Raw genomic sequence first — 24,994 nt, forward strand, 5'->3', positions numbered from 1 at the left:
TACATAATAGTGATCAAACATTAATATGAAATATGAACAACAACAACAACAACAACAACAACAACAACAATATCAAGAATAAAAACAAAATGTGTTAGATTTGAGTGTGTACGTGTGTCTGTGTGTCTAGTGGTACATACATTAAACATGCATGAATGGACAACGGTGCATGGGGGAAAGCATTTACAAAACAGCAGTTAAATTGTCTTTTAAGATTTTTTTTGTAACATTTTATCATAGAACCACCACTGCCCTCTAGAGTCCAGACAAATTATCAGTATGATAATCTGTGCATAATTGTGGGTTTCACACTTTCACATGCACTATGTGCGGTATTATGTGTGTGGTATTACTAGTACTTTTACTAAAGTAAAAGATCTGAGTAGGCTACTTCTTCCACCTCAGTACTTAAATGTACAGAGTTACAGAGAGACAGGGAGGACTGGGAGTTAGCGGCTCATTTTCCAGTTAAGTCTCGGAGAAAGGACACCACAGCTCCCGACATAATGCATTTCTTCACTAAGGGTTACGTTATGGAAAACATGCTTAGTATAGTAATTCAACTTTTATAACAAGACACAACGTTAAAGTAAAAATAAATAAAGAAATAGAATGGTATTGTAAAAACATTAAATCGGTACCCGGAACATGGGCGGGTCTTCGACTGAGTGACGCAAAGGTGACGATCTTTGCAGCGGCAGCTCGGTTCCTATCTATGGTTCAGATCAGACGGTCGGGGGAGAGTCGTTTCTAGGAGTCTTGAAGTAGCCATGGCGTCAGGCCTGCCCAGTGTTGTTGTGTTTGCTTTATGTGCGGTTCTGGCCCATTGTGTATCTGGTAAGTTTTCATTTTTAATCTCTAAACGGTCGTTGTTTTGTTCTTTGTCTCTCACATTTCCTTTACTGCAGTAATGTATGCTCAGTTAGCTAGAAACCGGGGCTCAAACAGACCAAAATCCGGGGCGATGACAGTGACGTTAGCCTATTAGAGTGGCCGTTTGTTGTCCAAACATAGTTTTAATATTAACGTTAGCTTGTTTCAACTTGCAAATTGGGAATCAACCGGATCCCCGTCCATCTTTTTTTTTATGATTCGGTCAACACACCGAGATATTTAACTGTTCGTTGTCAGTGTTTTGATATAGCTATTGTCCAATATCTGCTAATTTTAAATACAAATTACGTTTTGTCTTTTCATAAAAAATCCATAATATATTGCAGTACCGTTACCGTTACTTGTGAAGATGACAATAACCCGCATTGATAAACAATAAAGGTGGACAAATATTAAAAATACATTTCAGAATAACGAAATACACCAGAGTTGAATCAACACCTCTCTATACAGTTGTAAGAAAAACAACCGTTTAACCTTCATGAATGTAGGATTTGTTGCAAAACTGTTGTGTTATTGCATTACAAATATTAGCCTAATTAGACTGTACAGCTGCAACTAAGTATTGTTCTGATTACCAATTAGTTATTATGTCTATACAATGTCAGAAAACAGTGTAAAACGCTCATTACAATTTTCAAGGTCCTACGACATATTCACATTCGTTTCTTTTTTGTTCCACCAACAGTCCAAAACCAAAATATATTGGTTCATTAACATATAAAGAAAAGAAGCCACACACACACACACACACACACACACACACACACACACACACACACACACACACACATTGGAGAAGAGAAGATGGAAGTATAGAATGTTTGACATTTTTGCTTGAAACCTCCCTCCCCCAAAACAATTAGTCAGAAATATCTCCCTGTAACATTCTGTCCATTGATTAATAGATTAATGGACTAATTGGATTGCTCAAGACCTAGACCATCAAACCAAAATATGAGCTCCTAAAGTTAGCAGTGAGGCCTTTGTCGGTTGAGGCATGCATACATCTCCTTTCATGCTTTAGTTCCTATTTTACCCATCTCTGGCAGTTCATCAGCACTACAGCTTTGTCTTGAGTGGTAGCGAGGCTAACCTTTCCTGCCCCTCTCTGCTCTGTTACAGCAGAAGACCGGGACTGTCAGGCCTTCAATAATCAACCATTCAAAAGATGTGATAAAAACTCTTTTTGCTGCGGTAGCTGTCTCAACCGGTACTGCTGTAAAGACGCTTTCTGGCGGTTTCCTGAGGATCAACAAGATAACTGGTATTCTAACTACAGTTTCTCCTTGTCCCTGTGTAACCTCAGTAGAGATGTGTCATTGCAGCCTGTTATGCAAAGATCATGCAGTCAAGCAACAGGAAGTAGTATATTCCGGTGCGCGACCACCGACATGAAGCTAATGTGCGAATCACCTGCAGCTTGCAGCAGAAGTCTCCTTTAACATAACAGATTAATAAAATATGTTCGGCTTACATGTCTGATGTCCATTTAATCAGCAAAGACAACAAGGAAGGGAATGTTATGAACTGGGTAATATTCTGTATTTATGTAATTATACAATATATGTATTTGTGTTTTCCAGTTGTGATAATTGCAGAATGGATAGTTGTCATGACAAATATTGTGTATTACTAACATTCACTATCATTAGTGGTATGACTGCTAAATAAATTAATATTGTTGTCTATTATTCTGTACCAGGGAGGTAATAGCAACACAAGTATTGTTGTGCATGATTTTTTTTCTTTGTTTTTTTTAGTGTTTCCACTACCTTTGGCAGTTATTCCTCACCACTGCCCATGATCTTTGGTATTGGTGGCTCCATCACTATTTTGCTCATCTTCATCTGCTGCTGTGTCTGTCCCTGCTGCTGCCTGTACAAGATGTGCCGCAAGCCAAGACGTAAGTAACCCTCCACTAGCAATTCAATCCGTCTGTTGTCGTTGATTATGCTTTTTAGATGCAGAACTGACAGCTAGTCTTTTGGCCAGGATTTTGACCGCCTTGATATTCACAGTGGCTAATGTTTCAGGAGCTTGAAACAGGCTGGGGTGTGATTTATTGATTTGGTAGACTTAAAGTAGTAGGCACCAAGGTCTATCTGTATCTGTGTGTGGCACTGATGCCTCATTTTGTTTGGAATTTTCTCATTGGTGTCCATAATTAGTAGCCAAATCTTAAGTAACAGAAAACCCCTCAAAGTGAACACTTGGGAAGAATTATTATTTTTTTTTTTAAATCAGCAAAGCCTCATCTTCCTCTTCTGTTGAAGGACAAAAACGTTGCTGCTACAGTACCTGCTAGATTACAAAAAAGATCTTAAAGGGGTAATTCAGCTTTCTTAATGACAAGGTGGCATGAGTTACTCACTGGTAGCATTGGTGGGCGATATACCAGCAGACGTTTTGTATTGTTCACCAGCCAAATCCTAAAACGTTTACATTCTGGAACTACCTGAACAAGTTAACACAGGTTAACACAGAAGGTGTTGAACAGGTGTAGGACGAACAGAAACCTAAATGGGTGCCAAAGGGAAGTAAAAGATATTTAAGGTATTTCATTATCTGGATTAGCCAAAAACAGATGCTCCATCTTGTTATTTTAATCATGAGTAGTTTCTCAATTGATTGAAGAAAATGTACTATATTATTGTATCACAATATGAAATTACAGATACTGTAATAGAGGAGTCCAGGATATCCTATTGTCCATTCATTGATACTACTGTCAATAACTCATACCATCTTTTATGTAAAAAAAAAATAACATCAGTGTTTATGGTACTATCATGTCACCATTTGCTGCGATGCTACGATTTAAGATGCTAAATAAAGGTTTAATCCTTTCAACAGTACTGTGAGAATCAACTTTAAATCAGTTGCAAAAAAGGGTGTATTAAGAATTAGCAATTAGTGACCTTTTCCTCAAAGATCCTTAAGACAGATTCTTTATGACGATTACGGATATAAATTCACTGGTTCCAGCTTTTTAAATGGGAATATTTACTGGTTTTCTTAATCTGTTAATAAGTAAACTAAATATTTTTGGGTTTTTGTATTTTGGGCAGGACAAAGCAAAAATATGTCAACTTAGGCTCTGTGATGGGTATCTGTCAACATTTTATGACATTTTTATAGTCAAGTTTATTTGTCAAGTCAAGTTTATTTATATAGCACATTTAAAACAACCGAAGTTGACCAAAGTACTGTACAAATTGAAGTGCAACACAACCACAAAAATCAAGCAAAAGGAGTAAAAATAAATAAATAAAAATAAAGCAATAAATGCAAAAAATACAGTACAATATCATATTAAGATGCTACAAACCTCTAAGAGTAACCAAAGGCCATTGAGAACAAATATGTTTTGAGATGTGTTTTAAAAAATAGACCAAACAAATTAATCAGTCAAGAAAATAATTAGTATATTAGTTGCTAATTAAAATAAATTAAAAATGTGTTCTTGGGGAAATTTAATGTGCTCAAGCAACATGTCACTACATATTCCTAACACACAAACCATGAACAGTGACCAGATGTTAGTATCAGTTGGACATTATTCTATACATTAACATTTAGTCAAACCAGTAAGTATTGTGTTGACAGCATGTGATCATGTGTTGCTACTTCTGCAACATGTAGCTACACACATACGTAGGTTTCCTGCACACAATCAACAAGTAGCACATTTATGAGTTGCTGACTGTCTGTTGGCAGCTTCTCAACCTACGTAAAATGCAGTGTCTGATTTTTGTTTTTGTTTTAATGAAGAAGCCAGACTCTTGGTTTCCAGTGTGTTGGAGTATTTGTCCGTCTGGTTTTGAAAACTGAACATCAGGGGACTCATTTGAGGTCTGTTGGCCCACCCACCACATGATTTTCATTACTGCAGTGACTTAGTCTTACAAATGGCACAGACATTGAGACAGAACATTCCCAAAATCACTGGGATATGTGACACAAAGAGGTACTTTATTCAATGAAGTAAACACTGTCCAGATCTGTGAAGTTCCTGACATTTGTGTTTGTTATCATTATGCGTGCAGTGCAGTGTTTTACTTGGCTTTTTAGTAATCTTCTGTGGTGAGCAGTGTCGATGACCCAGTATAGTCATCAGTGTTATTTGGAGTTTGTGCCAAACTTGAACACTACTGTAGTTCCATCACCGGAAAGATCATGCCCTTACTTAATTTATCCTGCTGTTAAACAAGTAGGGGCCTGTTCATTTCCAATGCTATGAATTAAGCCATAGGTGTGATTAAAAACCAGCCTTATATGTTTAAAACAGATCTATGGTTTGAATGTATATTTTTATTGTCAACAAATCCCTTAAAAAAGAGTAAGACCAAAACCATTAATCAATTGATCATATATATATATTAACAAGTATTGTCTGTGTAGCCAGAGTCTGATATGGCTCATTCCTGTGTGGTAAACACATGCATGTATCACAGCATTGCACGGAGGGACATGTTTCTTATTTACAAAGAACAAGGGCAATGTAGTTTATTTAAGCCAGTGGTTCCCAACCTGGGGTCCGGGGACCCCTCAGGGGGGCGGCAAAGATCACAGGGGGTGCGCAAGTCTTTATCTGGTTTGAGGTTGAGGTAAAAAAAAATAATATTTGCACATGTTAAACAAATTATGATAATACACTAGAATATATAATGTATACAAAAGTCTGAATAAAAACTATATATTTTTGTTCTGGCTTAAAATTGTAGGCAGGCTACTTAGTAGGCCAAACCTCCGGGACCTCTTAACCTGGGGCCCTTGCTGTCATCAGGTCAGCTGCTAGCTGCTATCATCCTCATTTTTCCTGCCACCACGGCATCACTATTTTATGAATGAAACATGGCAGAGAAACGTAAAAGTGCTGATAAATCCTCTGTATCAAAAAAGAAAGTAAGGCTCTATCTCGAGAGTTACCTCAACTTCGGTTTTAGACATAAGTAGGGGGGGGCGCCAAGGAAAAAAGGTTGGGAACCACTGCTTTAAGCCATAGCTCGCGACAGGCCGTGGTATGTTGTGCTTATATCACAGCTAAGGGAAAGTGAGCTATTCTTTCATAAAACAGTCATCAAGTATGGCAATATGAAAATAAAAGCCACATTCTAATTTATTTAGATGTTTATTAATAAATTATCATGTTCACAATAAAATAGGCCCTCCTGGGCTGGCTGGCTGCCTACACATACGGAGGCGGTTGCCATGGAACGCAGTGCCGATAATGTTAGCCTACACTAGCAGCTAGCATAGGCTATTTGTTTTGTTTAATGCTAAATAAATTCATACAATAACATAAACAAACTAACTGATTGAGGCAGCAGTAGAGCATCTCCCATTTTCTGCAATGTAAAATTGCTTTTTGTCAGTCTGGTGGATTTGAGAGAATACATAACGGTTTCAGTTGCCCGTCAGAAAAGGCTGTCTGACAGCAAGCTAAAGATTGCTTGATTTCAGCTACCCGTTTTATAATTTGAGTCAATCCAGCATACACTACAGCCTGCTGCCATACATACTCACTAATGCACCAAACCTGTGACTAAAATGACTCCCCAACAAATACACAAACTTTCTCCTGTTTGACCCTTGTTTACTAAATACTACAGTGCCCAACTCTTTTAGAAAAAGCTTTGCCCTTTAGAAAAAATTATATTTACTCATATTGTGCTTTTTGGCTTTTCCTTTTTCCTTTATTGTGTTATATATCTTTTTGTGCACATTATAGGTTTACAAAGTGAAAAAGCCCAGTCCACCCCAAAGGCACTTACCATCTCCAACAGAAAACACTGTTCACACACTGCTCCAAACAGCTGTGTTGTAGTCCAGTCTTTACTTCTGTTACGAACGTGCGTCACTTTGTAACACGTTATAATGCTCGCCTAGCTGCTAGCATGGCACTCCCTTATACTCTGCAACTGACAAGCTATCAGTACTTACTGCGCATGTGCGACTCCCAACAAAGATGGTAGAAGTGAGATGTCTCACTCGGTAGCTAAAACAGAGAGCTGAACACACGGAGCTGCAGCAATGTGCAGTACAACAAATATAATATGGTGTTTTCTGAAAATTAAACCACATAAACCTATTCTGCTACAACCTCTAAATACAATTTATGAACCTGAAAATGAGCATAATATGAGCACTTTAAAGATTTACATTTCAGTAGGAACCAATGGGCTTCCAGCTGAGCACCACGGACTGGGATTAGTTCACAATAACAGAAATACAGAAAATCGCCGGCCTCATTCCTAGTAATTTAATTTTAAATGATCTTGTATTCTTTAATCTTCATACTATTAACATTAACTTATACTCATAAGTATAAGTCATAACTCATACTTTATTTCCATGTTTCTGCTACAGAGTTGGGATTTGCATCCTTGTTGCCTTATATGCAGGTCCTGTATGCCTCTGAGCAGCAGACACTTAAGTTAAAGAATTTAAGGTTTTTTGAGATAAGACGTCAGAATCAAACTCAATCAGTCTTAATGTGCGAAAGCCCCCCTATCATTAAGTCTGACTACTCAAATTAAGTTTACAGTAGCTTTATGACCTTGCTTCATCCAAGCTTCTGTCTTTCATAGTTCCATCTACATCTCAGATCTAGATCATAACAATATGGGATGAATTCTTTCTTTGCCTCTGTCAACCAAATGTCATTCATTACTAAAAAGTTTGAGTAATCTTGCAGAGAGACACAAAGACAATGAACGTCATGCATATGATGAACAGAATATTATTTTTGCAAGTATAGTATGTTTTGGTTATATATTTTTGATATTTCTTTGGCAACAGACACGTTTACAAAGTGTTTACAGTAGTCATGCACATTAGCAGGGAAAAACCTTGGCATGGGAATTTCCACGCCTTGTTTTTTTATGAGCTTTGTGCAATCACAGAAAGACAGCCTGCATCCTGTTTTCTCCAATACATCAGGGTGGATTTAGCTCAAGTTTATGTCTCTATAGTACTCCAACTCAGTGTTTCTGCTGCTAGATTTCTACTTTTGCTCATTTCTCATCCCAGTGCTTAGACTTGATATCACTTATCTGTTTGTGTCCAACCTCTAACCTTCTTTTCTAAATAAATTCCTTAAAAATTCCCCACAGTGGAGGAAAGCGCCTGAGTACTGTGTGTATTTGTATTGGCACTTGAGCACATACACCGTTGTGAATACTACAGTGGCCATTCCTGTCAGTTTGCTTTTTATAGCCAGCTGGTTCAGGTTTTGCCATGCAGCGACTCAGCTCTGGCAGAGAGAGCACTAGGCTAAAAAGAATGTGGATTCCCCGACTTTGGCTGTTGCAGGCTGGGATCACATCCAGGAATGTCAGCGCTCCACCTCTTGTGACTCATTGTTTCCACAACAACCACAGTGGGGAAAACTCAAGACCATGCCACGTCATTTACAGGAAGTGGTCATGATGACTCCCGCTCCCATATGGTGGGGGAGTGACACACACACACACACACACACACACACACACACACACACACACACACACACACACAATGCAAGGGTGGTATTTATATACATTTATATCAATCTAGCAAGTAACAAAACACAAAGTTGTTCTTCATCTTAACATTGTTGTTCTACTTTTTAACTACCCCCGTCCTTTACTACCTTATGTTCAATTCTAGTTTCTTCTTATGAGAATATTTACTATGAATACAATTATAGATTAAATGAGTTGTGTAAGCTGAAAAACATGAACAGGCTCAGGGCAAAAAATTTCCAAAAAGCACACACTGCTGCTCATGAAGCTTAATTTGTGTAAAGCCGAAATGATACCGTCCTCCAAGAAGATAGTATAAACAGACCTACTATGTGCCCGTGGGGGCGGCAGCTGTCCATGTACGTTCCCGTTCCAGAGTATAATCGTGCTCTAACAAGAAATTAACTGAAGTTGACTCACTGAACATTTTTCTTCTCTTGTCTGGAGTTTGGCAGCTGGGCAGTCAGAGAAAACTGTTACGAGAGATTTTAGTGTGTAAACTAAACTAAACCTAACATTGGTTGGCACTAAACTAAGACATTGGTTTACCCCAGTGGAAAGTCCCTGTCCAGTGTAATATGCAATATTTGTTTGTGACACCAAATAAAGTAACATTCATAGGACAGGACAATTTGTAGAAGCTTAATGACTTAATAGTTTTTTAGCTCAGTTTAATTATAACCACTGTCATGTTTGTACAGTTGCATAAATGCAGAAGTGTCAGAGTTAAATATTGCTGCATACTTGTGGAACAAACGGATATTTTTCTCTGTATGCCATCTGGACTTCTCTTTTGTTGTAATGGTGTAATACTTTGTTGTGTAATTGGTGGTGGAGGTCATGCTTTGGAAATTAATGCTGGTTAACCTTGTGACTTATGCTGCATGTTATTTTGGGCAGTTTAATGTTGCCGTTAGTTGGTATGTCAACCCTTACTGGTCTCATTTACCATGTTAACCAGCATTAAATCATGATTTCCCAGTTTACCAAACAATCAGCTCAGACTATTTGCTTTTGTTAGTCAAAGCTGTTTTAATTTACATGTAGTTCTTCATTTTTTCATTGCTCTGCATAACCTCCAATCACTTCAACTGAGACTGTGATTGGACCTGTGATTGGAACTCCTACCTATCTTATATCATCCGTATTTTAAATGTGTTTCTGTGTTGATTTTGCTTACAGCTGTGTTAACTACCACCACCCACACAACAGTGGTCACCACCGCTCCTCAGCAGTACCCCCAGCAGCCAACTGCAACGCCTGGGCAGCCTCAGTCCTACCAGGGGGCCCAGTATCAACCCTACCACCCCGTACCAGTGCAGCCAGGTTACGGAGCCCAGCCCATGCCACAGGGCTACGGAGCCCAGCCCATGCCAACATCACCCTACCATGGTCAACCGTTCATAGCTGCACCACCACCAACATATCAGGAAGCCAGTGAGTGTGGATTTTTTTATAACCTAGACAAAGTTGCAGGTGTGATTTGTGACTACAGCCTGTGACAACTCCCTTTTTATAACACCCTACCAGTATTTAGTTTGTTAACAGAAACACTGCTAAAACACATTTGTTGACAAGACACTAAATAAAAAGTAACCTTTGTGAGCTATGAGGAAATTTTCAGGCATCGATGAATTGGGAATGACAAACTGGATTAGACTAAAACTAACACAACTCAAATGACTAAAATTACACAAAACTAATGAACATGTTTGTCAAACAACTACAGCTAAAAATCAATTAAAATCAGCTCGCAAAATTAACACTGCACCTTTGAAGACTAGCTCAACTTTAACGGTAACCACTACAACTTTCTGAAAGTGGTAGACAACGAGTTTGAATTTGTTCTGACAGCCTTCACTCTCAGAGATTCATCTTAATGCTTAAAATGAACATTTAGATGAATCCAAGTTAACTAAAGTTTAGGGCTGTCAAACGATTAAATTTTATTAATCGCTGAAGTTCTATGGTAATCGCGATTAATCGCATGTTTTATCACAATTAAAATTCTATTATTTTGCATTTCAAAACTGTTTTTAAGTACATATTAACAATGGAAAGCAATTCTTACCAGTGTATCTTGATTGGGAATCAAATGAATGCAAAGAAAGTGACTTTATGAACTTGACTATTATTTATTTACTGTAAACAAATGTGTGAATCTGTCATTATTGCACAATTCCTACAAGTACCTAACCTAACTGAGATGTAACACTAACACTTTGCTTATACAGTACAAACAAAATGGTCCAAAAACCAGATGCCACAGCAGGACATTTAACCTTTGTTCCTTGTTTAACCTAACAAGGATTGAGATGTAACACTAACAACCACCGTTAAGGCAAACGAGTGCAAAGTCCAGCCAGAGTCAATATAGTGTTTAGTAACTCCTAAATAATTGTGATTACTCACTGACGTGAGTAACATGCCAACCGTAGCACGTCTGACAGTTGGTTGCCACCCATTTTGCAAGAGCTGTAGTAATTTTTTTGGATTGGGTTTCATCCACAGGTCGGCAAGTAGCACTCTCCAAAATAGTGCTTTGCCTGAGCCCGCTAGCATCAAACTGCGTCACGTTAATATGCTTAGCTCGTAGGTGGTAGCTCAAGCTTGACGTGCTTCGGTGATATTTTAATTCGGCTTTACACAATGTGCATATGGCTTTCGACTTGTCTACTGAGCCGTCCGGGAGTTTTTTTAAAAGAAAAGCGCCATTCAGAAGTGTGTTGCTGCTGTCTTTCTCCATGCCGGCAGCCTGCCTGCATTCTGCAGCAGAAAATGTGTTATGAAGAAGTACGGCAGCGCCAAAGGGTCAAAATAGTAGCCGTTAGGCACGACGCAAAGCCGAGGGAAGTGTAAAATAAATTAATCCCATGCCGGCATGCGATTAAAAAAAATTAATTGCATTGCGTCGGCCCTTAATCGCATCACGATTAACGCGTTAACGCTGACAGCCCTACTAAAGTTAATACATTTTTTTTTTTTTTTTTATAATAGTTGTCGTTGTACTTCATACTGATTTTTAAGAGGTTTTTAAAATGCATCTGCAGGGAATGGACAGGAATTAAGTAGATTACATAGTGTTTTCTTTTAAAAACACATAGCATACTATGAAAAGAAAAGAAAAAAATATAAAAGTGCCCTTTACGACAGGACAATGACATGACATTACACTGTAGCTTTAAACAATTATTATGCAATGTTGGTGCTTCAGAATACCATCAGTCGGAAGTGGAGGTAGAATTGTCACTGCTGATATAAAGTTTGGTCATGTCGGGATTTTGTAAAAAAGGAAATGAAACATGTTACTTTGCTTGACAGAACTTAACTTGTGGTTACTGTTGAAGCATTTTCAGCCCTTTCATCCTCCCATCCTGCCATGTTTTCTTTTTGTGTATAGTCGGTCCTGGCTTCCATCCCAACCCGATGCCTTACAGCCAGGCTGCATTCACCCCCGGCCAGCCAGCATACCCTCTGCAGCCTCCTGTCCAGCCGCAGCCCAACGCTCCACTCCCACCCACGGGCTACCACACCCAGCCAGCGTACAACCCCGATTATGTTGCTCCGCCACCCTAGACTGGATAATGAATCATACTGCCACACTCTTAGCCATTCTAAAAGTGCTGCAACATTTTCAATCTTGGCAGAACTGGAAATGTGTAACCTGAATCAAAAAGCGTCTTGATTCATGTGTTTGGGTGGTTAAATATGGGAATGTTATGACACATTTGTAGTTGTTGTGCAAGTTGCCAAGTGAAAATGTTGATACCTCTCAGCTCGTATTGCATGGACTTACAATATACCAGTGGTGAGATACATTTTTTTTTTTTTATATTTCTTAGAGGCTACATATTATCATCTTGATAAATGACACCTAAAACTACTGAGTCCGTTTTTAAAAGAGTAGACATTTTCCAGCCTTCTGAACATGCCTCAACACCTCCCTCCTGGTCCCCATCAATACTATGCCCCGGCCAAACCTGCCTGGCCTCTTCATTCACCATCTACAGGGATTGCAATTAGACTCAGGGGTCAAACTTTGGAGGGTTTTTGGTAGTCACAGGCATAATTGCATTGCTTTTCTGCCAGTATTTCAAACTGATAAAGTGCTTTAAACCTTTTTTTATGTACTTTATAAGGCTGTATATGTGTTACTTGGGAACAAATCAAGTCCAAAGTGTGTAATACTTCTCACTAGAAGATGTAACATGGAAAGGATGCATTAGCCAGGTTTCCATCACATATTTTGATGCGCATTTTGTAGTACTCCATTTGAAAAGATGAATGAACTTTAACCTCAATGGCTCTCGCTTGTTGAGAAAAAAGTAAATGCGCTAAATGGGATATGGAAACGCCTTTGCAGAATATTGCCATAACGTGTCTTCCTTTCCGGATAGCATGAAACATGGCCAATACTCGCTGACAATTAAAACCTGTCCAATTAAACCAAATTCCTGATCTCTCTCTTCCCTCTGATTCTCTCTCATAAATGGATTAGATGGCCAAGGTGACTTGCTTTGTTTCTGGTTAGCAACCTTAACTTCTGTTACTATTTTCACTGGTGGTCATTACAGCCATGCATAGCCTATACAGTAGTGTCAACTTCTGACAAAACTACGCTGTAGCCACTGTTTGTTCGCTCACCAAAAACCAGTTGATGGAAACCCGCCTAATTCACATTTCAAATTTGCTTGACAATTGAATAGAAACTTGGCTATTGTCAGTTGACTAATGTTTAAGATAAAGGGTCTTCTTTAACCCTCCAGCAAAAGGGAACGTTCATCATGTTAATTCAACAAAATAAGCCTCGCACACGGATATTTTTATGTGTGCATGTAAATGGGAGATTTCACTTGAAGTGATGTCTCCTTTTTTCTCAGGTTGTTTTCATTCATTGTTTTCATCTTACAACATAACCGTGTAACTGAACTGAAATGCATCGGCAGCTTTGAATGAAATAACCAAAGGAGTATTTTTTTTTCTTTTTAATTAACCAAACATCCACAAAACAATACACGTTATACTTACAAAATGCAAGAAACAATTGGGCCTTTTAAGCCACATTACTTTTATCAAACTTAAGTGTGCATGTCTTTATTAACAACATGTTTCAAGGCACAATGAGTAGGATTTTCCTAAAAAATCAATGTATGGACTAATACAAAAATAATCCCTCCCAATCATCACTTGTAGCCCAATTGAAGTGCGTGGTGGTGTCTGTATCTGCAGAGACCCTGCCTGTATTTTCTTCCTTTTTTGCTGTGTTTGGGACGTTTCTGGGCGTCAACATTTATAAAAACGTAGCGACCAGGTTCCAGATCGTAAGCACGCATCCAAGAGGAAGCTACGGAAATGGCAAACAGCGCCGAGAAAACACGACTTTAGCGAGGCGAAACGCCAAGCGGACAAAGCTTGTTCCAAAACGAGAGGGATTCTGTCCTTTACCCGCTGCCAGGCAGCATAACCCTCGTTGAGCGGTGGTGGAGGTGCAAACTTTTAAAGTTGCTTTTACAAACCGCAACCGACAAATTCTACTCATTCTACCTTTAAAATCGTATTTTGTAGTTATTCATGCACTTTTGCTTTGTCTGTTTCACATAGTGTCGTGTTACTTTTACTTGACCGTGATCATAAAGGCTTACATTCACTTCGACCTGCCACATTATGCAGCCTTTCAACTTTAGTTACAACCCAAACTGTGCATGTTATGAATCTTTAAAGGTCATCATTTTGTATTTAGTGTTGTGTTTTTATTCTGGAAATGATCACCTTTGCCTATATTTGACTGCACCGGCATAGCAGTCAAGTTTGAATAAGTAGTCTGTTCTTGTTTTACTAACTAAACTAATACGCCTTCCTTGCCCTGCTTTGCCAGTTCTGCTTTCTGACGACTGAAATGACTTGAAAACTGTTTTGCTAAATTGACTGGAGAATTGCAGTCATAGCTTGTATGACGAGCCAGACATCTTTTGAGCCACCCTTACTTTTCAACTTCTTCTATATAGACTTTGGTTGTGGTCAAAGAAAAAAGTACCTTATAGTATCACTGGTACATCCTTCAGAATGACCTTCAGTCACATCTAAGCTTTTACCAGCTGACATATAAGACATGCCAGCTAATGAAAGGGGCCTAAATGTCCTCACAACAGTTAATTTGTGAGGAATATGCATGTGTTTCTTACAGCGGCCATGCGATTTGTCTGTGTACTTCCTTGTAACCTTGCCTTTTGTGTAAAATATGTCTTTATAAATGTGCTCTGCCTGTGATTTCAGCCTTTTGGTCAGTGTTGTTTCTTCAACGTGAGTTTACTTAGTGTTTTATTTATGTGTGTGTGGATTATAGCCATTGTTGTTCTTTATAAAAGACATGCCAGCAGAGATGTATTCTTGTTCCATCTGTTTCTTTTCCAAGAGTAATTGTCACTGATGGTACTTTGACAATATATGTAGATTACTTTTATTTTGTTAAAGTCCCACCACTTCAGTGTTCAATAAAATGTTTTTATTTTTTTGTTTATTGAATTTTCAGAATAGATGGTGATAACTCAAAGTGCACTTATGTCTACACAAGACAACTAAAAAAGAATATCAGATTACTAAAAAAATGAATAACTAACACGACTAAGGTACAGAAAATATATCAATTTCATGCGTGTAGCCCCAAATCACACATTTATCCCTGAGTGTCTTTACAATCTGTACAATGTATGGCATCTTCTATCTTTAGACCCTCAGATAAAAACAAGACTGAACAGCTATAGCTGCTCTGTGAGTGCTGTGCTTTGACTACATGCTAATTTCAGCATGCTAACATGCTCACAAAGACATGTTGATGTTTAGCTGGTATAATGTTTACCATGTTAACCATCTTAGTTCTGTTAATAAGCGCCAAACCCAGCTGAGACTGATGGGAATGTTGTTAGTTTTGCAGGTATAATGTCATGAACCAAATTATTGGACAAATTACAAAATGTGACCTGATGATGGCACTAAATGTAAATATTAAAGATCACTAGAGTTGTTCAGTTTTCATTGCAACCCATCCAATTGTTTTGAGATAGCCTACTTCAGGCTGACCTACCCTGGCTAAAATGAAAAACTATAACAGGGATAGGAATACATTATAATAGTTAGTATAGGATTGGGCATCGAGAACCGGTTAAAAAATTCCAATGGAGTCGTTTTATTGGAATCGTTTGGAAAATTTGGTTTCAAATCTGATCATGCGCAAGTTTTGGTTTCCGTAGCGGCCACTGTACTTCCAGGCACACAGTAAGCGGCGCTCTAGTGTGGCTTGATTTTACCTTAAAAAAAAAACTGTAAATCACCATTGACTCAAAATATAATTTGTGTAATTCTGTGAAATAAGCATGCAACCCGTTTCAACGCCACCTCTCAAAGAATTAGAATCGAGAATAAGAACCGTAATGGAAAGGAAGGATCGGAATTGGAATCAGAATTGTTAAAATTAAAACAATGCCCAACCCTAGTGAAGAGGGTAAATTAAATTACTCTGTGGACTCATGTAGTATAAGACATGTACATTAAGAATTGACTTATCTTAGCCTAGACTAAAAACAGAACACCAACACCCAATATCATTTTTCTTTTCTATATTAATGAGCTAACTTCTGTAATAAACTAAGTGTGTAAAGGGGGAAATTGGACTTTGCCTTAACATGAATAAAAATAAAATCATATTTTGATGTACATTAATTGAGGGTGTGGAGGGGGAAGTGTGGGGAAATGTGGATGGAAAGTGCCAAAATAGAAAGTTGTCATCTAGTTTTGCATTGCCAGACCTTACGCCACAGTGCTGCGGAGTAAAGTTGTCATCTGTCTCTGGGTGGTGACAGATGCAGACAACTGCACAGGAAAAGAAACTGAAATGTAGCAGTGCTACAGTAGATCTACCTGTGGCCTGATATTCTACACAAGTTGGTTTCAATTTCATGGGTTTCCTTTATTACCATAAAGGCAAATCCATGAAAACCTTGCAAAGAAAATTTACATTTTAACTGAATGTGTGCACATAAAGAGAGGGGAAGCTCAGCTAGTGTGCTATTTGTTTTATGTAAACGCAACATTTCTTGTCTTGTTTGTTTTGATGTTGCCAGCTTGGCCTGCTCACACAAGAAAAAGGTAGCGGTACCAGGATTTACAACAAAACAACATTTGTTTAAATGCTGCACTCCCTTTTGCAAAAGTCTTTCATTAATCAGTCAGTGGCAAGTCTTTGTCATTAAATGAGGAATGCTGTTGGGCTACTTGCTATAGGGTGGGACAGATAGACAGGGTGAAACAATAGTCTCACTGCAGAGGTTGAGTAATTTCCCTACACTACATCATAGCAGTTGCGGTTTCAAGTGTCTTGTCCAGTCTTGTGTGTGTTCTATGTGTGATCCTGCTCCCAGCTGTATGGGCTGAGTTTTAATTTGCTGTTTTTTCAACAGGTTTAGGATGTTTGGGACTTCCTCAGTTATATGCAGGCAGTCACAAAATGAAACCAATATCACCCAATCAAGTTAGATCAGTTCCTTATCAGGTGACACCGTTTCACAACTTCTCTGGCAGTGACACATGCTTTAAAGTCTGTTTGTGTATCTTCAACTAGTTTAGCTAGTTGTGCTTAACCTCTCACCCTCGCTAGTCTTCACTGTGACCTTGTGTTTTAGGCTACATGTTACAGCTGACTACTGTAGCAGCTACTGGGAGACAGATGGTTACTACCATGATACTCAGCTATTTGGTTCTCAATACTGCTGTGGAAACTGCGACAGAAAGTACTGCTGCAGTGAAAGTAAACACTGTCTAACTGAAGAAAAACAAGAACGCTGTACAAGGCGTGCTCCTGTTTTGAACATTTGTTTTTACAGGATTAGAAACAATATGAGCATTTTTAAGAAATATAAAATAGCTTTTTTCACAGTTTTTTTCACCCAGGCCAAGCTATGACAAAAAAAAAGCCATATTTCTATTCTTCTGGGAAGCATCTTAGGGTCTTTTTTTCCTATTATCCTGTGTGTTATGTACTACTGTATGTGCAAACGACCACGGTTAAAGGGTTAGTTTGACATTTTGGAAAATCAATTATTAGCTTTCTTGCAGCTAGTTAGATGAGAAGAATGATACCACTCTCTATGTTTGGATGCTAAGCTAAATTTAAAGTTACTGCCAGCAGCTGGCTAATATACAGTGGTGTGAAAAAGTGTTTGCCCCCTTCCTCATTTCCTGTTCCTTTGCATGTTTGTCACACTTAAGTGTTTCGGAACATCAAACCAATTTAAACAAAAGTCAAGGACAACACAAGTAAACACAAAATGCAATTTGTAAATGAAGGTGTTTATTATTAAAGGAGAAAAAAAATCCAAACCATCATGGCCCTGTGTGAAAAAGTGATTGCCCCCTTGTTAAAACATACTATAACTGTGGTTGTCCACACCTGAGTTCAATTTCTCTAGCCACACCCAGGCCTGATTATTGCCACACCTGTTCACAATCAAGGCATCACTTAAATAGGAGCTGCTTGACACAGTAAGGTCCACCAGAAGATCCTTAAAAGCTACACATCATGCCGAGACCCAAAGAAATTCAGGAACAATTGAGAAAGAAAGTAATTGAGATCTATCAGTCTGGAAAGGGTTATAAAGCCATTTCCAAAGCTTTGGGAATCCAGCGAACCACAGTGAGAGCCATTATCCACAAATGGCGAAGACATGGAACAGTGGTGAACCTTCCCAGGAGTGGCCGGCCGCCCAAAATTACCCCCAAGAGCGCAGCGACGACTCATCCAAGAGGTCACAAAAGACCCCACAACAACGTCCCAAAGAACTGCAGGCCTCACTTGCCTCAGTTAAGGTCAGCGCTCATGCCTCCACCATCAGGAAAAGACTGGGCAAAAATGGCCTGCATGGCAGAGTTCCAAGGAGAAAACCACTGCTGAGCAAAAAGAACATCAAAGCTTGTCTCAATTTCTCCAGAACACATCTTGATGATCCCCAAGACTTTTGGGACAACATTCTGTGGACCGATGAGACAAAAGTGGAACTCTTTGGAAGGTGTGTGTCCAAGTATATCTGGCGTAGAAGGAACACTGCATTTCATAAAAAGAACATTATACCAACTGTAAAATATGGTGGTGGTAGTGTGATGGTCTGGGGCTGTTTTGCTGCTTCAGGACCTGGAAGACTTGCCGTGATAAAAGGAACTATGAATTCTGCTGTCTACCAAGAGATCCTGAAGGAGAATGTCCGACCATCTGTTCGTGTACTCAAGCTGAAACGAACTTGGGTTCTGCAGCAGGACAATGATCCTAAACACACCAGCAAGTCCACCACCGAATGGCTGAAGAAAAACTAAATGAAGACTTTGGAGTGGCCTAGCCAAAGTCCTGACCTGAATCCTATTGAGATGTTGTGGTATGACCTTAAAAGGCCGTTCATGCTCGAAAACCCTCTAATGTAACTGAATTAGGACAATTCTGCAAAGATGAGTGGGCCAAAATTCCTCCAGGACGCTGTAAAAGCCTCATTGCACGTTATCGCAAACGCTTGGTTGCAGTTGTTGCTGCTAAGGGTGGCCCAACCAGTTATTAGGTTTAGGGGGGCAATCACTTTTTTCACACAGGGCCATGATGGTTTGGATTTTTTTTCACCTTTAATAATTAACACCTTCATTTACAAATTGCATTTTGTGTTTACTTGTGTTGTCCTTGACTATTGTTTAAATTGGTTTGATGTTCCAAACACTTAAGTGTGACAAACATGCAAAGGAACAGGAAATGAGGAAGGGGGCAAACACTTTTTTCACACCACTGTAGCTTTGCATAAAGACTGGAACCAGGTGGAAACAGCTAGCTTGGCTCTGTTTAAAGGTAATAAAATCTTCCTAACAGCACTTCTACATCTCACTGACTAACCGTTGTATCGTGTTTGTAAAATCCGTACAACATCACAGTTTTATAGGCAGTTATGTGCCAGATATTTACTGGTCGCCACCAGTTGCCAGGCAGCCAGCAGGACCAGTAACTTTCTAAAATATCTACTGGTTGCCTGGCAACTGGTCCCAACCAACAGTTATCTGGCACATAACATCCCATAAAACTGTGATTTGATGTTTTTACATGTTGGTGTTTGTACAGATTAAAAAAAACAAAAAAGATGCAAAGTGTTAATTAGTGAGCTTTTAAGGGGCCAACCAACTCTCAGCAAGAATGTGAATAGCAAATAGCATATTTCCCAAAATGTCAAACCTTTCCTTTAAACAAAAACCTGATCTTTTGTTTCACTATATAGTGGCACACTTTGTCTCAGTCAACAAATCACAGAATATTGGTACCTTATTTTCAAGCCAAACTCAGTCTACGACTTACCTCTAGCTGCGAGAAACACCCTCACCGTAGTCAACGTGCCACAGCAGCCACTCGCTCCCTCCGGACATCAGCCGTCCTACCCAGGTTACCAGCCTGTACCTGCCCAGACTGGATATGAAGGCCTGCCCTTCCCTACAGCACCTGCACCGCCATCATATATGGAAGCTAGTGAGTTATTTCATGACATTTAAAAACTTAGAGGTGGCTGGTACATTTGAGACTGAATCAACCTAGGAGGAACATACAATACAGGTGTAGCAGGCTTGGTTGATATCATCCAGTTGTCTAAGCCAGTCCATCTGGATGTTATGTATCAGTTTGTACTGTGATTTACTATGGGTTACCTCTAATCTCACGGAAATGTGAAATGTGTGGATGACATTGTGTTGATACAGAGGAAATCCCCTTTGCAGGATGTCAAATTCAAATATATCTTGTTCTAGTAAAGGTTCCACAATGTATTGCTATATTTTGTTGTTGCTGCTTTTTATGGGTTAACCTTTATTAACAATAGCTTTAATAATGACCATTTGTTTAGTAGTATCCATTTTTATTATATGGCCACTTTTAATTGAATGTTGAAAAATGCAGCATTTTAGGAGAGAAAAACAAGTTACAAACCACACATTTCAAGTCAGGAGAGAGAGAATATTTATAAGAGGCACTTTAAATTAAACTCTGGTGCCATTAGAACAGCTGAAATTATGATGAAACAGTATTGAAAATGCTTCTATTTTTAATAAACTCCAACTTCCTCTAGAGGTCGCCTCTGCCCCGCTTTTATTTCGTACAGAAAAGGGAAACAGTGTACATGCTGGAGCTAGTAAGTCTTGTTATCAAGCATGTTGCTTTACATGCAAGACAAAAAAAAGCTTCTAGTACAGGAGCTGTATTTTAACCGCTTGTTGTAATACATGGTTGGTTGTCAATCAATTAAACAGACAACTAATTGGCAATTATTTTGAAAATCATTTAAGTCATTATTCATGCAAATATATTTCATGGTTCCAGCTTTTAAAAAAATGTAATAATTTAATAAGTTATTTATTTTCGATAGTTTTGAATTTTACAAGCTTTGTGAAGGCACCCATTTGGGCTCTGAAAACTTGTGATTGGTCACTTCATTTTCTTAATTTGTACAAACCATCGATCAACAATCAATTATTGGATGGAGAAAATAATCAGCAGATTAATCCATTATGAAAATAATCACAGGTTGCAGTCCTATACAATATTGTTAAAAGAATTAGCTCCACCTCATTACATCAGTAAAGTTACATTACTAGTTTACAAGTACATTTTCCTGATTATACATACATACGTTTACTTAAGTAACATTTTTAATTCAGTACTTTTACACTGTGGTATAAGTAAAGGATCTAAATACTTTCTTCTCAGGTTTGAACTAATGGTTTGATTTTTTTGAAAAAAAAATGGTTGTTAATCTTTTTTCTGTCTTGAGTTAGGAGTTATTTTTTGCAGCAGTATGTGCATATGTGATGATTGCATAGTATGAGGAGTTTTTGGGACACAAAAACCTTTTGGAGCTTTGCACTTTTGTTGTTTGTGTCACCTATTCTAACAGTGCATCAGAGACATTTACTAGCTTGCTTCTTAAACGCTTATACAATGAAATCAGTGTTTGTTCGAGAAATCCATAATGTTGTAGCTAAATTTTATTACCTACAGTCTGACAAAACCACTGTGCTCAGTTTAGCCTCTTCCTTTGGGATCATGCAGTTGAATAGCCAGAGTGGGAGTGCTTGCATTTAATCCCATAATAACCAGCACCACTCCCTTTTATAGCATCCCACACTATCCATTAATCAATACAGTAATAGTGCTGACTGCGGCTGTCCCAGTCATCGAAGTGACGGGGGGCTATAACCGGAAAAATGACCCTGCCTGTGAGTGCTAGTCCCTGCTTGCCGTCTAAAATAAGATCTCTCCTTGAAGTGTGACTCAGACAGCTAATGAGCACTTCGCCAGTGTCATGGACGATGTGTCAGATAATCTTCACAGCCAGCCATCACTTCTGTTCTCCTCCTCTCCATCCCTTTCTTCTTCACTCTTTCCCATTCTTCCATCCATCCCTCTGACAGTGCTTTGTTCTGTCTGAAGGCTTTCTTGTCTGGCTTCTTGCCCGAGCTGCCATAAAGATGTTTTCAGCATTTTCTCGACATCCCACACCATTCTTTTCTTCTTTTTCCTTTTCTTCTGCTCTGTGGAATCCCTCTGGTATTTTTTTTATCTCAAGTCGGAGCTGCCCGACACATGCTGAACGAACAGGAGACACTCTATGTTATTGGATATCAGAAATCAACCCTTTTGATCAGGTTTTAGATATTCAGGATGCTGAGTAAGTGAGCTGTGTGTGGGAGCAACCGCTGACAAACTCCCCATTGCGTGCTCTGTGATGCTCCACAGATATAGAGGCATGCTGAACTTTACCACATGCTTGGAAACACAAACAGACTTGCCAGCATTATTTATGTTTCAGTATTTCTAAATCTGTTTCATTACTAAAGATAAGTGATAACAAGTTTCCAACATTAATTATAATTTGCTGTTTTTCATACTAAATATGAGTGTTAACACATTTCCAGTTAAGGTACAAAAGACTGAACAACTAGCTGCATGGCTTGAGGGATGGCAATGTCAGTTGGTTAGTTTGGTCAACTACTGTGGTCCAGACTGAAACATATAATCCAACCATTTTTTTTGGTAAAATGCCTCAACAACTATTGAATGGACTTTCATTACATTTTAATAATTCTGGTGATCCCATGACTTGTCATTTAATACCATCATGAAGTAAAAACTTTGTCCGTCTATGACTAAATACTTACCAAATTAATAAAAAGAGTTTCATCAGGTTTAGTTTAGTCTGTATCCATGACGTTCCACTTCCGGGATTGCTCCGTTGCAGACGGAAATTCCGCCGGATTTCACTCATTTAGGCCAGATATCCGTTACCTTCCGCTTTCTTTGTGTTGGCATTTTAAATTCCGGTCGATTTATGGGGACTATGGGTAACCTTTTCTCAGAACTCTGCAGGGTAAATCCAGACAGCTAGCTAGACTATCTGTCCAATCTGAGTTTTCTGTTACACGATTAAAACAACCTTTGAACGTACACATGTTCCACCAAAACAAGTTCCTTCCCGAGGCTATTTTGTAGAGGCACAGTTGCTCCGTATGGCGCTTAGCTCTGCCCAAGATGATTGTGATTGGTTTAAAGAAATGCCAATAAACCAGTGCATGTTTTTCTCCCATCCCGGAATGCTGTGTGGACTAGCCAGACCCAGACTATTGTTCCCCAGCAGCGCTGTGGAGGTAGGTCTGGCAATGCGAGACTAGATTCAGCTGTCCTTTGTGTTTAGTGCATATGTTCGCATGCTAACACGCTAAACCATCCAGCTAAATGTTAGCATTGTCATTTTAGCATGCTGACATTAGCATTTAGCTCAAAGTACAGCCTCACAGAGCCGCTGAAATGATTGTAGACTGTTAATCTTTAAAATACTAAAATATCTTATTCTGAACTTGTAGATACACTCATGAGTTGCCAGTGTGTTATATTAGCTAAAACTAATGCAGTCTAACACATCAGTCCTGCAGTAAGGATGTGGTGCTGTTGAACTGTATTTTATTATACAGAGGTGAGTATCTGATTTAGCCCATTATCAGTGATGTAAATGGCGGGACAAAATAATAAAAACATATGTCAGTATAACACAATAAAATTCAGCAGCGCCACAAACTGCAGCTCCAAAAAAAAAATTATTATTGCAGGATTTATTGCAAGACTGTATTAGACTACATTAGTTGTTGGTGTACCTAGAGGCAGTTTAGTGTATAGTGAAAGCTTTTTTAAATACCACATAAGGGCAACAGGGGGCAGAGAGTGTTCAACACCAGAAGCTGGTTTGTGATGCCAGCTAGATCACATGAGAGGAATTTAGCCTCATCCTTCCAGTGACCTGGTGTGTCAGACATTGGTTAGACATTAGGTGAGTTTTAATCCCCCTTAATTAATGCGCACGTTTTCTAAAAAAGTTTAGCTGCCTCTTTGTCAATGCTCAAAGATATCTTCTGCATTAGATTGTACAGGTGTACCTTATAAAGTGGCCACAGTGTTTATTACGAACCAGAAAAGCTCCACAGAATGAACTGTTGTTCTCAATGTCTTTATTTGTGTTGGTAACGTAAAAAGTAGAAGTGCATTTGTGCATGTGTTGTGGTCCTACAGTGCGTTCTATCCTCTGTAATCTATATAAAATCTTCGCGTCTTCATTTTGATATTCCAATATCACCTCGGTCCCCTGTAGGAGCTACTGTGAATAAGCAAGTCAAACCTGTGGGATAAGGTAAAAAAAAGGAAATAATAATAATAATAATAATAATAATAATATATATATATATCTCACTGGCTAAATGAAAATCTTAAGTCACATCCCTCTTAACAAATGCTTAAAAAAGTATTTCATTTTCTCACGTCGTTGGTGTGCAACTGTTGTGTGTGTGAGGTTTATTGTGTGGAACAGTTGAGGTGACACACTGACAGCTGCACTCAGATTTACTCGAGACAAACAGAAATCAGCTGGTTAAAATAGCAGCTGTGGATGAGAGGGCATAACTGAGGAAGACTGCCGTTATGTTGTTTGTTTGAGGTACTTGTATAGAAAAATCATCGGGGTAAAACACTTTACATATTACATATCAGTGACTAAATAAAGTCACTTGATGTGCTTTGTTGGAGTCCTGTAATTTTCCTGATGTCAGCACAGCACATGGTCTGTAATAAAGTTTCCTGGGTCACTGTGCACATGTAGGCCTCTTTTGTCTCCCATTCATTGCAGATCAAGTCAGACATCAGGGCTTTCAAGCTCAGAGTAAGAAAAAAAAATCTAAAGGTTTTTCATCTGTCTTGCTTTTTAACTAAGACTGTACCTCAGGTTTTCCCCTCTTTTATGCTCCTCAGATCCACAAGCACCTGCAGCAAAGAGTGGCCACAGAAAGAGGCACTTTGGATCGTGTGAACTCGAACAGATAAAACAGTCTGCTGTCTTTTCAACCTCTCTCTCTCTCTCTCTCTCTCTCTCTCTCTCTCTCTCTCTCTCTCTCTCTCTCTCTCTATTCAATGGCCTCCAAGTATCTTGACAACCTTGCCTGGTATTTTGGCAGCAGTCCCTTGAGTGTTGATGTCAGCTGAGAGAGGG

The 24,994-nt window shown here is 38.8% G+C and overlaps 1 protein-coding gene and 1 pseudogene across 2 annotated transcripts; both read left to right on the top strand.

The window, feature by feature from the left end:
* The first annotated feature begins 709 nt into the window (after positions 1 to 709).
* Positions 710 to 14,924, top strand: LOC144517057 (protein shisa-5-like). The gene is made up of 5 exons (XM_078248860.1): positions 710 to 837; positions 2,020 to 2,161; positions 2,658 to 2,800; positions 9,585 to 9,839; positions 11,803 to 14,924. Exons 1-5 carry the CDS (start codon positions 771 to 773, stop codon positions 11,976 to 11,978), a joined length of 783 nt encoding a protein of 260 aa, XP_078104986.1. The 5' UTR covers positions 710 to 770; the 3' UTR covers positions 11,979 to 14,924.
* LOC144516098 (uncharacterized) lies at positions 12,901 to 24,948 on the top strand (annotated as a pseudogene). The gene is made up of 5 exons (XR_013501809.1): positions 12,901 to 12,909; positions 17,022 to 17,255; positions 17,352 to 17,470; positions 19,685 to 19,941; positions 24,757 to 24,948. The product of XR_013501809.1 is annotated as an uncharacterized LOC144516098 (transcript).
* The last annotated feature ends 46 nt before the right edge of the window (positions 24,949 to 24,994 follow it).

Source organism: Sander vitreus, chromosome 4 (genome assembly GCF_031162955.1).
Source record: "Sander vitreus isolate 19-12246 chromosome 4, sanVit1, whole genome shotgun sequence".
NCBI lineage: Eukaryota > Metazoa > Chordata > Actinopteri > Perciformes > Percidae > Sander > Sander vitreus.

Coding starts and splice junctions, on each gene's coding strand:
- LOC144517057 (XM_078248860.1), top strand. CDS start 771: ATGGCGTCAGGCCTGCCCAGTGTTGTTGTGTTTGCTTTATGTGCGGTT. Junction 2,162..2,657: donor GAGGATCAACAAGATAACTG/GTATTCTAACTA, acceptor TGTTTTTTTTAG/TGTTTCCACTACCTTTGGCA. Junction 9,840..11,802: donor ACCAACATATCAGGAAGCCA/GTGAGTGTGGAT, acceptor TTTTGTGTATAG/TCGGTCCTGGCTTCCATCCC.